Source organism: Chenopodium album, chromosome 1 (assembly GCF_948465745.1).
Source record: "Chenopodium album chromosome 1, dcCheAlbu1.1, whole genome shotgun sequence".
Taxonomy (NCBI): domain Eukaryota; kingdom Viridiplantae; phylum Streptophyta; class Magnoliopsida; order Caryophyllales; family Amaranthaceae; genus Chenopodium; species Chenopodium album.
The window spans coordinates 13,477,143-13,491,777 of record NC_137834.1 but is presented as its reverse complement, the minus strand read 5'-3'; the positions used below and the strand labels follow the sequence as shown (position 1 = coordinate 13,491,777).

The following is a 14,635-nucleotide window of genomic DNA, read 5'->3' as shown; positions in this document are numbered from 1 at the left end:
CGGATGATTCCGATACCCAGGATTGTAAGTGTTGGAGTATGGGTTATTCTGCCTATAAGCCTGGAAGGCATTAACTTGCTCCACGGAACTCCTGCAATCTTGCTCCCAATGACCTGCAATACCACAATTTTCACAGAAAGCCTCATTAGAATTATTATTAATCACAGAAACATTAGCTACATTAGCAGTGCTCAGATTATCTAATTTTTGGCAAATAGAGGTTAGTTGAGCTTGCAAAAAGGATACAGAGTCGACACTATGCTTCCCCTTGTTAGCGAATCCTCTAGGGTTCCCATATTGGGAATTGTGTATCGCCATGTCTTCAATAACCTGACCTGCATCTTCAACATCAAGATTCATAAATCTCCCACTAGCTGCAGAGTCTTAAATTATTCGAGAAGAATTTCCAAGGCCATTATAAAAGGCTTGGATTAACTGCCATTGTGCTAAATTATGGTGGGGGCAATCTCTTTGTAAATCTTTGAACCTCTCCCAAGCCTCATATAAAGATTCATCGGCTTCTTGGGCAAAATTCTGGATCGCACTCCGTAGTACAACTGTTCTCTCTGCAGGGAAATACTTGTTATAGAAATTCAAAACAAGAGTTTCCCAGTCAGTTATACCAAGTGTAGTTCTATTCAAGCCATTAAACCACAATTTAGCTTTTCCAGTTAAAGAGAAGGGAAAGAGAATCTCCCTGATTTGGTCTTGAGTGACCCCGGCTTGCCTGATGGTGTTACAATATTGACAATAGTCGGCAATGTGAAGATTCGGGTCTTCACACTTGGCTCCACTGAATTACTTCCTCTTTATCATCGTTATAAATTGAGGTTTGATTTCAAATTGAACCCCATCAAGAGCCGGAGTAGGGGTGAGATGTGGAAAATCCGTAAGCTTTGGTTGTGAATAATCACTAAGCTTCTTTGGAGCCGTCATCTCTGATTCTGCGTCTGATGATGCCTCTAAATCGATGGAATCAGTTGGAGGATCGCGGTGATTATTGTTATTATCACCAGAATCCGCTAAGATTAGCTTGTAGAAATTTTTCTGTCTATGGAAGGAACGTTCGATCTCAGGATCGAATGGGATGTAACCTGATTTGGAGCACCTGGGCATAAACAAAAACTAGAAGCAAATATGAGATTTGTCTCAGAGAACTAACGCTCTCTGAGACAAAAGGGAAATAATCTAGACTACAAAAATAATCAGAAATAAAAATAAAACTGTTTCCCCGGCAACGGCGCCAAATTTTGACAGGGTAAAGTCGTATCCCCTAATCAAAAGTAATTCCTAAATCCTCTAACTAACGTAGATAGGGAAGTAGGGTTGAATCCACAGAGAAACGAGTCTTTCTATTCCTAATTAATTAATATAATCCAGATTATAAAGTAACCAATATATTGTAATCAAAGGAAACTAAACTACGAAGATTAAGAGCAGGGAGAAAACAAATGAATAAAAGGATCTAGGGCATAGGTTCACCAATAAATAATACTCCAGGGTAAAACATAGTAATCAATCGTTGACATTGCATAAATAACACGATTAACAGGCTCTCGCAATTTATTAATCAACATAGATCTAACAGGCTCTCGCAATTTACTAGATCTAAGTTCTTATTGAAAATAGCCTTTAATATCAAATTAACATCTGCTCGATTCATCAATTCAATATTGCTATACTTTTACAAGCCGCAATTGTAAAACGTTAAAACAATTCAATAAGAAATTATTATTCAATACCAATAATCAATAATAGTCAATCATCAATGCATCAATTAACCAGATTGTAAAGGGCTTTCGCTACGTATTACAATCACACAATTAAATTTACCGGTATTAAATCTCATCTGTCGAATCTCGACTTAACCATTTATAAATTAATCTGCCTATTTAAACTAGACCTAAACATTAATTCTCATCTGTCGAATCTCGAATTAATGTTGTCAAACTCATGCATAAAAGATCTGCGCAAATCTAGTCACGGAGCATTAAATCAATCAATAGGAAATTAATCTAGCATTGATAATAAACAACAACAAATTACCCCTTCATATTATTTATGGATCCCCATAAACCCTAGAAATAAAACTACTCACACATATTAAAAACTAAACTAATCAAAGTAATAAAGCAAGACATGATAAAAAGAATAAAGTAAATAACTAAGATTAAGAGAAGAGAAATCGTTACCAAAATAAATCTGGAATTAAGAGTAGAATTAAGAACAAAGGTTTAAGAGAAAAGAAATCTAAGAGAATAATTAAGAGAGTAAAGAAAAAGTAAAAAAGGAGAAGAAGAGATCCTAAAATCGTATTACGGAGGAGTATTTATACTCCGTACAAAAATCCTAAACTAAAACAAATTAAAACGACGTTAAGCGTCCACTAATAAATACACGCGCCCGATCGGGCGCGCCTTTTTACCCTTACTACTAATCTCGCGCCCGGCCGGGCGCGTCGCCGGGCGCCAGCCTAAGCTTCTCCCGCCCGGCCGGGCGCGCCTCCGGGCGCTAGCCTTTTTGGCCGGGCGGCTCATTTGGGCCACTATTTGGACTTCGATTGGGCTCCAACTCTTCAGGCCAATCTAGATTTCCTCTTCCGGTCTTGAATACTCGGTCCAAATGCCCCGGTATCACCTATACCGAGCCCTTAATCTTCGGTTCGATGGCTCTAACCGGCCCTGGGCTATGGAATCTGGTCGTGTTTCTCCAATGCTCGTGATTGCTCCAAAATATCTCGGGAAAATACTCCAAAAGCATAAATCCCTGCAAAAGTCAACCAAATCTACGAAAACACTAGAAAACACCAATTAGTAATAAAAGTGGCTCTAAAGAGCCAAAAACACTACTAATTATGACCAAGGGACAAGGGTAAAATACTGTATAAAATAGACACATCATTACTTGAGGGGTTACTCGATCAGGGGTTTACTCAAGGGGTTCAGTAAGGGGTTACGAGTTACTTGACAAGGGTTATTTAAGGGGTTATTCGGTCAGAAGTAACTCGAGTAACCCCTGATCCAGTAACTCGAGTAACCCTGACCGAGTAATTCGAGTAATCCGGACACATGGTATGACTAGCCACACAGAAAAATCCCCCCATTTAAAAATGGGATGGCTAGTGGTGCAAGTAGAAATGACGAAAAAATTATGACTTAATGTGCGTATTGATTGTTAGTTCATTGAGTTGAATTATTTTTCAAATCTTTCCTTACATACAATTTAAGAATAAAATAAAAAGGTTGTTTTCAAGTAGTACTTCATATATCATTATTTTGAGGGTTAAAAGTGTATGATTAAGACAAATTTATAAGTAAATTCATTGTTATTCATTAAATCATTTTATTTTAAAATTTTTGTGAAATGAATATAAGTATCAAGAATTGTAAGTTGTGCATCGTACGGTCCTATACTAGTTTTCATATTAAACGTACTTTTTATATTTTATGTATTTGCAATATATCATTGTATTTTATTTTTGTAATGTAATGAAAGATAATGAATTATTCAAAATGACCTCATGCCCAACTAATCCAATTATAATACAACAAATATATATATATATATATATATATATATATATATATATATATATATATATATATATATATATAGAAATGGGATCATATGAGACCACATCCCTTATGTGAGAACCATATTATATGTAAGGACATATTACAACCGTTGGATAAATTGCATCCAATGGCTACAATTTATCCCAATCTATCAAACATAATTTCAAATTCTATTTTCCAGCGTTTTTTCTCTCCTCCTTCATTCGACGCGCCATTTTCTCTCTTTTTCTTCAATTTCTCTACTCTCTTTCTTGCTGCTAGTTTCTTTGATTCTTCATTAATTCATCTTGAAACTTCATTGATTCTTTGTCAAGGTGATTTTCGTTGATTTTAGTTTGATTTTCGTTGATTTTAGTTTGATAAATTAAGTATTTCATCAATTGAATTCTTCATTAATTAAGGTTTTCGTCTATTTTTTGCGATTTTTGGCGATTTTCGACCAATTTCTGTTCAAAATGTTTGTTCATTTGAAAAAAACTACTAGAAAAAAATCTCATTTCCGATGGAAAAATTTCGTCAGAAAAACTTGAAATTCGTCGGAAAAGGTTTTTCCGACAAAATTCCGTCGGAAATGGTTGTCGGAAACGCCTTGGTAGGAAAAACCACCTTTTTCCGACAGAAATTCTGTCGAAACACTTTTTCGAAGGAATTTTCGTCGTTACCACAATTTCCGACAACGGCAAAATCTGTTGGAAATTTCCGACGGATTCAAAGTCCCTCAAAAATTTCTTACGGAATTTCCGTCGGAAATGTCTTTTTAAAAAATAAAACAAAAAACACGCCGCATCACCACCGGTGCGGCAGATCACCACCTTCACTATTCCTAACCACCGCAACTATCACATCAGACCAGCACCACGTTTACCCATACCCTGACCAAAACCCCCCCAAAACCCTGACCAAAACCTTCCCCAAACCCAAAACCACCCCCAAACCCTGAACGAAACCCTCCTTACACCCTGACCGAACCCTCCCCAAACCCAGAACCACCCCCAAACCCTGACCGGAACCCTCCCCACACCCTGATCGTACCCTCCTCAAACCCATAACCACCCCCACACTCAAACCCACCCACCTATAATGACCCTCAACACAGAAGACCACCACCACCGAACCCAAACCCATACCCACTTAACCCATATCTACCCACCTGAACACCTAACTCGACCGAACCCACACTCCAACCCACCCACCTAAAACCCTCAACACGTAAGACCACCACCACCGAACCAAAAATCAAACACCCCAACCTAAAATCATCCAAAAATTAAATAAAAAAAATCAAAAACAAAAATAAAAACATTAAAACGTACCTTAAAAAGCAAAAAACTTTGAAATTCCCTCGAACTTGGTTTAATAAGGCCAAATTCGACCATAAAAACTCTAGATCTAGCATTTCCATGGTTGAATTCGACCTTAAAAACCATTAATTTGTTTTAAACCCATCACCATAAATTAAAGACCATGAGAAGAGAAGAGGGAGGAGGAGAGGAGATAGATAGAGAATATGAGAAGGCGTTGATGAGAGGAGGAGGAGGAGAGGAGAGTCAGAAGATAAGGGAGGAGGAGATCGAGGAGAGAGAAAGAAAAGATAAGAGGAAGAGAGGAGAGAAGATAGGAGAAGGAGAGAGAGAGAGAAACGTGAAATGAAATGGGGTAGGGGAGGACTGCCGTTTTAATTAGGGTTTGGTTTTTTTTTATTATTTTACTAAATTCCGTCGAAAAGGTTGTTGTAAGGAGGATGTTCCCATCGTAGGGGATCTTTCCTTAGATTCCCATGGCCCTTTAAAAGCCTAGGACTTTTACACTTGTTAGGGTGTATTAGAATTTGAATTCTTGACTGTTTGGGGGACCTTGAATTAGAATTGATTCTTTCATTACGCTTTTTTGTAATAAACAAGTAGGAGTCGCCAATGAGTTTTGGGAAAACTCATAAACCTCGTTCATACCTTTCTCCCATGTGGAGTTCATGGGATAATTAGCATAAATAAGTTTACCCATGCCCAAATTGGTCTACATAAACCAGAAATGAGTTTGGGAGCGAGGGTACTAAAATTACGTTCCCTTTAAAGGAGAATCGCTATTCTAGTCCTAGTGCGGCCTCTACTAGCTCTTCCTTTTTTCACAATTTCATCACCAAACAATATACGCAACGCGATACCTAAAACTAAGTTACTTAATTTTATTTACATGCATCAATTACGTAGGAATTACATTGCAAAGTCATTATTCTTTATTCAATTCAAATTCGTGAAAGGAGCAAAAAATAAACAAGATTCGCCTTGGATTAAGTGATTAATCAATCAATTAATTATTCAATTATAATCTTATTTAACGCAAGATACTATGTGGAATTGATTAAAAATCCTTTTAATTTTAAAGTGGTCAAATGATCCGTGCCATTTATGGCACCTTTAGGCTATGTTTTCTTTATAATTCTATGCTCGTTTTTATTCGTTTATGTCGTGTTTTTAGGGAATAATGCTTGATTTGTGTGTTTGTGTGTTAGTTTAGAGAAATGCGTGCTTTTAATGGTTTTCTTATTATTTTATTCATTTCTCGGCTATTTCCCTCGCTTCTCCGTTTGTTTGACTTGTTTTGTAGGTGTGTCGAGCTTCCCGGGATTTAATATAATCAAGGAGGGAGCTCAAGTGCATTAAAGGAATTTAATGGAGGCAAGTTAGGGAAGCCAAGCACGCAAGTCAAGCCAATCCAAGAAACAAAGGAAAATGAAGGCTTACAAAGTATCAAAAAGGACCTTTGTGCATTGTTTCGGCCATATCTCGAGTTCTACATATTGGATTGAGGTGATTCAAGTTGGGTTGGAAACTAGACTTGAAGATATTTCCAATGATAGGTTGCACGCCTTCATAGGATTCCTAGATCGTGAGTTACAGCCTTCCAAAGTTGGCCCTGCAAATCTGCCGCAACCTATTTCTGCTGATTTTGGGCAGTAACTCTCCGCGGGCTCCCCGCGGGCGCGGGCTTTGGCCGCGGGCGCGGCTTCCAGGGTGTCTGCGGGCGCGGCCGATTTCTCTAAGGGCGCGGGCTTCTGGGTATTTTTACGATTTTAAGCTTCTTTTCTCCTTTTGTTTATAGATTGTTTTTGGGGGTTTTTATTATCATTCATTCACATAATTCTTAGTCTTAGAATAGTTTTCTCTCTCTTAGGTTGAGAGCTTATCTCTCTAGATTAGGCTAGATTAGGAGTAGTTTTAGAGAGAGAAAGTGAAGGATTTCAATGGTGATTGAGAGATTGAAGATACAAGGGTGACAATTGTGTTCAAGATCTTCTCTATTATCAATGAGCATTCTTAACTCTATCTCACTTTATTGCTTTGTTTAATTTCATGTTTGTTTGGTTTAATTTTGATGTTTGATGCTTGATTAGTGTAATTTTTCTTGATATTTTGTTGATTCTTGATTTCCATAGTTGTTAGTTGATAGATGATGATTCTTGAATAGTTGTTTGGCTAGGAATTGGGTGAAACTTGTATGATTGATTAATTGTGATTAATTTGGGAATTGTGTTGATTGATTGTTGAGATTAAAGTGATTAGTGAAGGTTTGCATGTGTGTAATTCAATTAGGCCTTGAGAATTATGCTAGATTGCATTGTAATTGCTAATGACATGAACAATTGATTTAGGAATTGCAATTATCGATTGGTTTTGATTGTGATTCTCTTAGTTTGTTATTCATAGTGTACCCTAGCTTAACAATTAGGAGATAACTCTTTGATTCCTATTGATTGCTCTTATCATTAGTCCTCACAACCTTTGATTGGCATGCTCTTCCCAAGTTGTTGCAATTGACATGATTACTAGTTGAACCCCATTCCTAGTGTTTTATTTCCTTGGTTACTTGTTTTGTTAGTTGTTAGTATTCTCTCTTACCTTCGTCTTCGACCTAGCTTAGGCGCATAATTGAAAGTGCTTGAACATTACCGTTCCTTTGGGTTCGACCCTTGACTTGCCTCTATACTCGTATTAGGGTTTGTTAAGTGTTTATAAATTTAGTTTGACCAAGGGAAGATTAGATAACGACCTAGTTCTCCTCTCGTCATCAAACAACACTATTTTATTGGTTAAGGTTCTTCTAAACAAGAAAAGTAAATATGATTTATCTAAGTGCTCGGGAATTTACCACTCCTCTTTGCTAGATCTCCGTTTAGAACACTTATGGACTCCTTCTTGTTCGGAACCTCCACCGTAGTAACAAAGATTAAGAGGGGTGAGTGTTTAGGACAAGAGGGTTTGGTAGCACAAGTTCATAAGTTTTTCTGCCAGAGTTTTAGGTTAATTTTTGTGTTTTTAAGCCTCGTATTAAGCCCATATTTATAGGGAATGGATGTAGTTAGGGTTTTAAGCATTCTTCCGTAGCAGTTTTCGCGCGCATCTGGATGAGTTGCGCACGGCATCCCAGCGCAAGTAATTTAGTTGTGCTGCTGTAGGCAGCGCAACTGGATGTCTTGCGCGCGGCATTATGGTAAGATTCGATTTTATAGTTTTATGAAATTCTGAATCTTCCGCAAGCGCATTTCTAGAAGTTGCCCTGGGTGTTGCGGGCAACTGAATTAGTTGTGCACGCCAGACTAGCGCGAATCATTGAGATGCGCGCGGCTTTTTTGCGGCAGCATTAAATTTAACCTAGGCGCCTCTAAATCCGTCATTATTAGGTCTTAAGCATGGGCTTAAGCCTAATTATGATCGGGTTTAGATAATTAGACCTTGTTTGTATTTGTTTTTGGGTTAGGCTAGTCTTTTTATGTCTTTGCGGTTTAGCCAGTCATCCATAAGTATTCTTCACTTCAATCTAACACGGAGATGGTTTTATTTGTCGTCATTGCACTTCCTTTCGGGACAGGAGGCCAAAAGCAGATGTCTACAGCTATAAAATTCCTTCGGAAATTTGCGACGGGTTTTTAATCCGTTAGAAAATATACCATTTCCGACGGATTTTCCATCGTAATTTGTATTGTAGGCGTCGTTTGAAGTGCGCCTACGTTAAAAGCATGTGTGAATATGCTTGGCACTCATAGGAAGTGGGAATTGGCATATACAATAAGGGACACGATTAGGGACAAGGAAAGTACAGAGCCACCAACAAGTTTTTAAGGAACTTCTAAGCCGTTCACGGATCATAAAAGGCAACCACGATAAAGGGACAACGAAGGCAACAACGATTGACCCGTGAAGGTTACACCCCATTCATAATCCATGAGATTACTAACTCCATATGGTTCGGAACCACAAAAGGAGGATCGGGGATGATGGTACGAAGTGAGTCATGGAGTCACATTTGCCCGTATTGGCCTCTACTCGATTCTTATAGTGAAAAGTGATTCCTGCGATCTCAAAGGCATGCAAATAAAATATTCAATTTTCTCCAAACTCTTATTAGGCTAAATTGGTTGAATATTAATGCAACATATAATTCTAAAATATTAGTGATCACTTGATTAAACAACAAGATTAAAAAGGAACCTAAACCAGTCGTCCAAATTATCTTATTAGGCGTGATTTTCAATTACATATTCCCTTTAACATGCAATATGGTGATCAATAAATAATAGAATAACAACAATATTGGAAGCAATTTAACAATAATTCCAACAATATAAAGTCGTTAGAAAAATAATAGAAATAAAAGGAACATAATTCTTACTTTGATTTTGTTTGTTTGCAACTACAAAATAATAAACGAGTTAGTAACTTCAAGGAAATAATAATAAAACAATAATTAAATTAAACTAAATAAAGTAGAGTTGATTTGGGGCCAAACCCTCAAACAGTTCTACCTTTCACGCCTTGGCTTAAGGACAAAACCACGAGTAAATTATGGACTCCTTGGAGTGCTTGAAGAAGGAATTTTGAAAGAAAAAGGGTAGGCTAGTGTTTAGGCTAGAGCATAGAAGAGAGAAAAAACTAGAGGATTAATTGATGCCCCGTACATCAGAAATGAGGGGGTATTTATAGAGAAAATGTGCTGAGGGAACACACGGAACCCTAAAATGATAAAAACCCTAAAAAAAGTATCTCGCGACACGGCAAACTGTACCGTGACACGGGAAATCCCACCGTTAGACGGGAAACATTCCCGTGACACGGTGCAAATTTTGTGTGACGCAGGAAATATTTAGTAAACGGGGGAGAAAACGCGTTAAGGGTTTACGCGGAAAGGACACGGAAATTCCCGTGTCACAGCAGGTTTCCCGTGTCACGGGAAATCCCACCGTCAGACGGGAAAGTTTCCCGTGACACGGTGGACTGCTGCCGTGGCGCGGGAATTTTCAGTCCGCTTTTCCGTCTAAATACATTTTTAACCCTAATTTCATTCAGCATTTTAAGTGCCGATTGATAATTTCGGGCCTTTTTCTGATTTATTATTATTTAGGCTAAAATAAGAAAATAAGTAAATAAAATAAATAAAAGGTTTGGGCCAAAAATAAATAATAAAACAATAAAATAAAAAAGGTTTGGGCTAAAATTAAATAATAAGTTTGGGCTGAAATTAAAACTATGCTTTTACCAAACATCAAGACTAATCCATGGACTATTAAAAAATACGAATTTAATCAAATACGATTTTTTAAGCACTCTCGGGATTAAATACTGAACCCGACCAATAGTGGCGGTGAAAGATTGTTCATCATCGGGTTTGGTTTTGGGGAGACATTTTTCGGTGTCTATAGGTATATTTTCCGACGGATTAAAAATCCGTCGAAAATTAAGAACTTTCCGACAAATTTTCGTATCCGTCAGAACGTTTCCGTCGAAAATGGGCCTTTTTCTAGTTGTGAAATGATCAACTAAGTTTACTCATTTGTTAAATTAGCAACTAAGTATTTGCTCATTTGACAAATGAGCAACTAAATATTAGTTCATTTGCCAAATGAGCAAAAACTTTATTGCTTGTTTTCCAAATGATGATCAATGAAATGTTTGCTTAATTTTCAAATGAGTAACCAATTATTTACTTATTTAACAAATGAGCAAACTAATTGTTGGTCATTTCACAAATGAGCAAAGAAATGCTTTTGATTTAATGAATTATTAACGAAATCTTTGCTCATTTGACAAATGAGCAACTAAGTTTTTGTTCATTTGTGATATAAGCAAATAAGTATTTGCTCATTTGACAAATGAACAACTAATTATTTTCTCATTTTCTAAATGATAAAAATATTGATTGCTCATTTCCCAAATTAAATGATCAAAGAAATATTTGCTTATTTTACAAATGAGTAACTAATTATTTGATTAACAAATAAGCAAACTAATGGTTGCTCATTTGTAATGAGCAAATAAATACTTGTTGTTTAATAAAATGTTTTCGCATTTGACAAATGAGTAACTAACTATTTGCTCTCATTTTTTAAATTAGCAACTAAATATTCAAATGAGCAACTAAGTTTTTGCTCATTTGTTAAATTAGCAGTGAAGAAGAGGAGAGAGAAATCGTTGATCTTCAATTTTTAGTCTCCATTGTAATCTCAGCTGTTGGATTATATATATATATATATATATATATATATATATATATATATATATATATATATATATATATATATAGATAGAGAGAGAGAGAGAGAGAGAGAGAGAGACAGACAGACAGACAGACAGAAAAGGAAAGAAAAGAAAAGATTATACCATTTAAGTGTGCCTCAAGATTGTCCATAGAGAGAGACATTGAAAAACATTATTTGAATTGTTTATACCTGTAAATCATATATTAATGTACTCTCATAATATATTCTTCAAATCCACATTTGTGATTTGGCTCTTTAATATTGTTCACCTTCGTCAATCTGGCATACTAAAGTACCCATAAAAAAAATCAAAAATTCAATAATTGATAATAAAAATTTACCTAGCTATATTGTATAAATAGTGAAATTTATCCACTTGACTATGAAGATAATCAATGAAATCAAAAACTATAATATATACATTCTAACAAATTCATACATATTACACCATCACTAAATTCAAAATGTTAGTAAAAGTGTAAAACACGTATAGGCCAAAATTTATATTTAAGTTGATTTACATGTATAAAACAAGAGTATTACTATTAGTGATGGTATAAACAAATAGCATATTTAAACAAATGTTAGTAAAAGTGTGTAAAACACGTATAGGCCAAAATATTGCTTGCCAAAACTAATAAGGATGTAAACAAATAGCAAATTTAAATACTCATGACCCAAATAAATGTTTCTCCGATAGATTTTTATTTTTATTTTTTTTTGACAAAGGATACAAACAAATTACATACTAATACTAAAACAAAAAAAAATTAACCGCCACTTCTGCAGCTATTAGATGAGCTCGATGAACCTGCTGATGATCCGCCTTATGTATACAGCAATACTGAAAGGTTAAGGCCAGTTGTTGAATCTTACGGATGAGCCAAAGGTAAGCCACTTTACCTCATCCATCCCCCCGAAGAAGGGTAACAAGATTATATAAATCAGTAAAAACCGTGACAGAACAGATCGAAAGCCCATTGTAGCCCATACAACCAAGCCAAAGCATTTGCATGTAAAGCTGAAGTACAAACCCAAAAGTTACTACCTCCAATGATTCGATCATCAAACGGGTCATCATTATCGAGAGTCTTGGAACAAAGCGCCATCAATTTATAGTGAAGCTGACGAACCCCCATAAATACTCCAACCAAACTAAGATGTGTAAAACCCAGGCGGAGTAGAGGCATCTGCGTCCCTGTCCGCATCATTAGGGGAAAATGCAGAATCGGCCGAGGAAACAAAGACTGAATGAGAATCCATGATCTCCGTAAACTGTGAGTCAAAGGGCTTGGAAGCAGAAGAATCCCTAAAGATTCTGGAATTCCGACATAACCACAAACTCCAAAGCGTACTGACGAAGGTACCTAAGCGAGCACTGGAAGGCCCATCCTGACTAATAAAAATTCGGATATAAACTTGGATCCAATTTTAGAGAAAAAGGGCTCCATTAAATTCTAAGCTGATACCGAGGCATCCACCCCTCCAAGCTGAGCGTGCATTAAAAGATGTTGTAAATCCTCTGGTTCAAACTGACAGAGGTCACAAGACACATCTTGAACCGGAACTCCTCTGTGATGGAGTTCCACCTTAACTGCTAGAGCCCGATGCAGCAGTTTCCATAGGAACAACTTCCATTTAGGTTGTAACTGGAGTGACCAAAGAACTTTCCAGAAAGAATCTGAAGAGGACAGTATGGAAGCAGGGGAAAGTTGTTGTTGAAGCATTGCATAGCCAGTTTTCACCGAGTACCTTCCCGACGGGGTACTCGCTTAATAACAAAAGTCTTCCTGAGTCGGATCAGGGGCCTCTAACTCAAGATTGTTGAGGCATCTACAAGCACAAACCATTCTAAAACTTTAGCTGAATCCCGCCCCATTGACTGAGAGTGGATGAAAAAAATGACGGAATTAGCTGCAGAATTGGTCAATGGAATTTCAGGTTTAAACTCAGGAATGCGACCATTGACCCATTTAGCCGACCCAACTAGAGTAGAATGGCCGTTACCAATTTTCCAGTTGCAACCCTGTTTTAACAGGGTGTTCGCCTTAAGTAACCCCCGCAGACCATACGAATGACAACCGGAAAAAGTAGGCCCACTGTGAGGGTTGTTGGAAAGAAAGGTTGTACGAGCAGTAAAAGCTTTTGAAACTAGTAGTTGTGGGTTAGAAAAGAGTCTCCAAACCTGTTTCATGAGCAACGCCTTGTTTAAGGATGACAAGCAGCGAATGCCCAAGCCACCCAGCCACGAGGAAGATGCATGGTGTCCTTATTAACCCAATGCATACCTTTAGTATCAGAATTCACCTAGAATAAGCGCATAATTAAGGAATCAATTTTCCCAGTAATAGAGACCGGTAACTCATAGCAAGCAAGAACATGGGACGTCATTGCAACAAGGATAAAGTTAATGAAAATCAACTTCTGCGATTGTGAAAGCCGGATTGCATTCAAACAATTAATTCTTCCAATAATGTTGTCGATGATGAATTGGAAGTGGTCCTTCTTCTTGGCGACGAAATCGATTGGAGCCCCTAAGTGATGGTCGAACACCTGGACATGATTCATTTGGAATATCGATTTGAACTCTGCTTGAGAAGAAGCGCAAATATTTAGGCTAAACTTTATCAAGGACTTTGACAAGTTTAGCTCTTCTCCTGAAATCTTAGCAAACCGTTGAATGATCTGCATGATATTAGAACAAGAAGCAGACGTTGCCCGGAAGAAGATAAGAGCATCATATGCAAAGAATAAATGCGAGATTGAAGGGTTAGATTTGGATAGTTTGATTCCTTGAAAAATCTTTAAATCCTGTCCCAAATGCAACATACGAGAGAAGATATCCATGCAGAATAGGAAGAGATACGGAAAGATAGGATCACCCTAACGCAGACCACATTGCAGTTTAAAGGTATCCGAGGTATGACCATTGATCAGAGATTTGTAAGAAACCGTAGCAAGGCATTGTTGGATCATCTGCAACCAACGAGCCGAAAAGCCATAGGCTTTAAGGACTAGTAGAAGAAAACTCTAGTTAACTCTATCATAAGCTTTGCTCAAATCAATTTTAATCAAAGCAAGCCAATTAGTGCCAGTTTTGGAACAGTTGAATTTCTCCATTAACTCATGACTCAGTAAAATATAATTTGTCATAACGCGGCCTTGAACAAAGGCGTGCTGAGAATCTGAGATTAGTAGAGGGAGAAACTGGTGCAATCTAGCCATCAAGCATTTAGACGCGCACTTGTACACTGTGTTACACTGGCTAATAGGCCATAAATGCCCCATCTCTATTAGGTTACTAATCTTAGGAATCATAACAAGGAGCAAGTGATTCCATTATTTCAAGAGAAACCCGGTTTGAAAGAAACTTTGAATGCCAGAAACCACTTAATCTCCAACAACGTCCCGATGTGTTTTGAAAAATTCAATTGTAATTCCGTCAGGCCCCGGAGACTTATAATTCATTAAAGAAAACATGGCCATTCGAATCTCAGAAGCAGTGAAGGGACGTTTCAGATTAGCGATT

General features: G+C 37.2%; 1 protein-coding gene and 1 non-coding gene across 2 annotated transcripts; one reads left to right on the top strand and one right to left on the bottom strand.

The window, feature by feature from the left end:
• Positions 1–448: 448 nt before the first annotated feature.
• LOC145565108 (small nucleolar RNA R71) lies at positions 449–555 on the top strand. Its single transcript, XR_014094968.1, has one exon. It is a non-coding gene; the product is annotated as a small nucleolar RNA R71 (small nucleolar RNA).
• A 12,008-nt stretch (positions 556–12,563) lies between these two features.
• Positions 12,564–13,300, bottom strand: LOC145628567 (uncharacterized). Its single transcript, XM_081680903.1, has 2 exons — positions 12,954–13,300; positions 12,564–12,858 (listed from the first exon to the last, which is right to left on the bottom strand). Exons 1-2 carry the CDS (start codon positions 13,298–13,300, stop codon positions 12,564–12,566), a joined length of 642 nt encoding a protein of 213 aa, XP_081537029.1.
• Positions 13,301–14,635: the final 1,335 nt, after the last annotated feature.

Bases quoted from the DNA above. Each gene is read 5' to 3' on its own strand.
- LOC145628567 (XM_081680903.1), bottom strand. From the start codon at position 13,300: ATGAAACAGGTTTGGAGACTCTTTTCTAACCCACAACTACTAGTTTCA. The intron at 12,859-12,953 runs GTTTGTGCTTGT...CCCGTCGGGAAG, and splicing joins TCAGCTAAAGTTTTAGAATG to GTACTCGGTGAAAACTGGCT.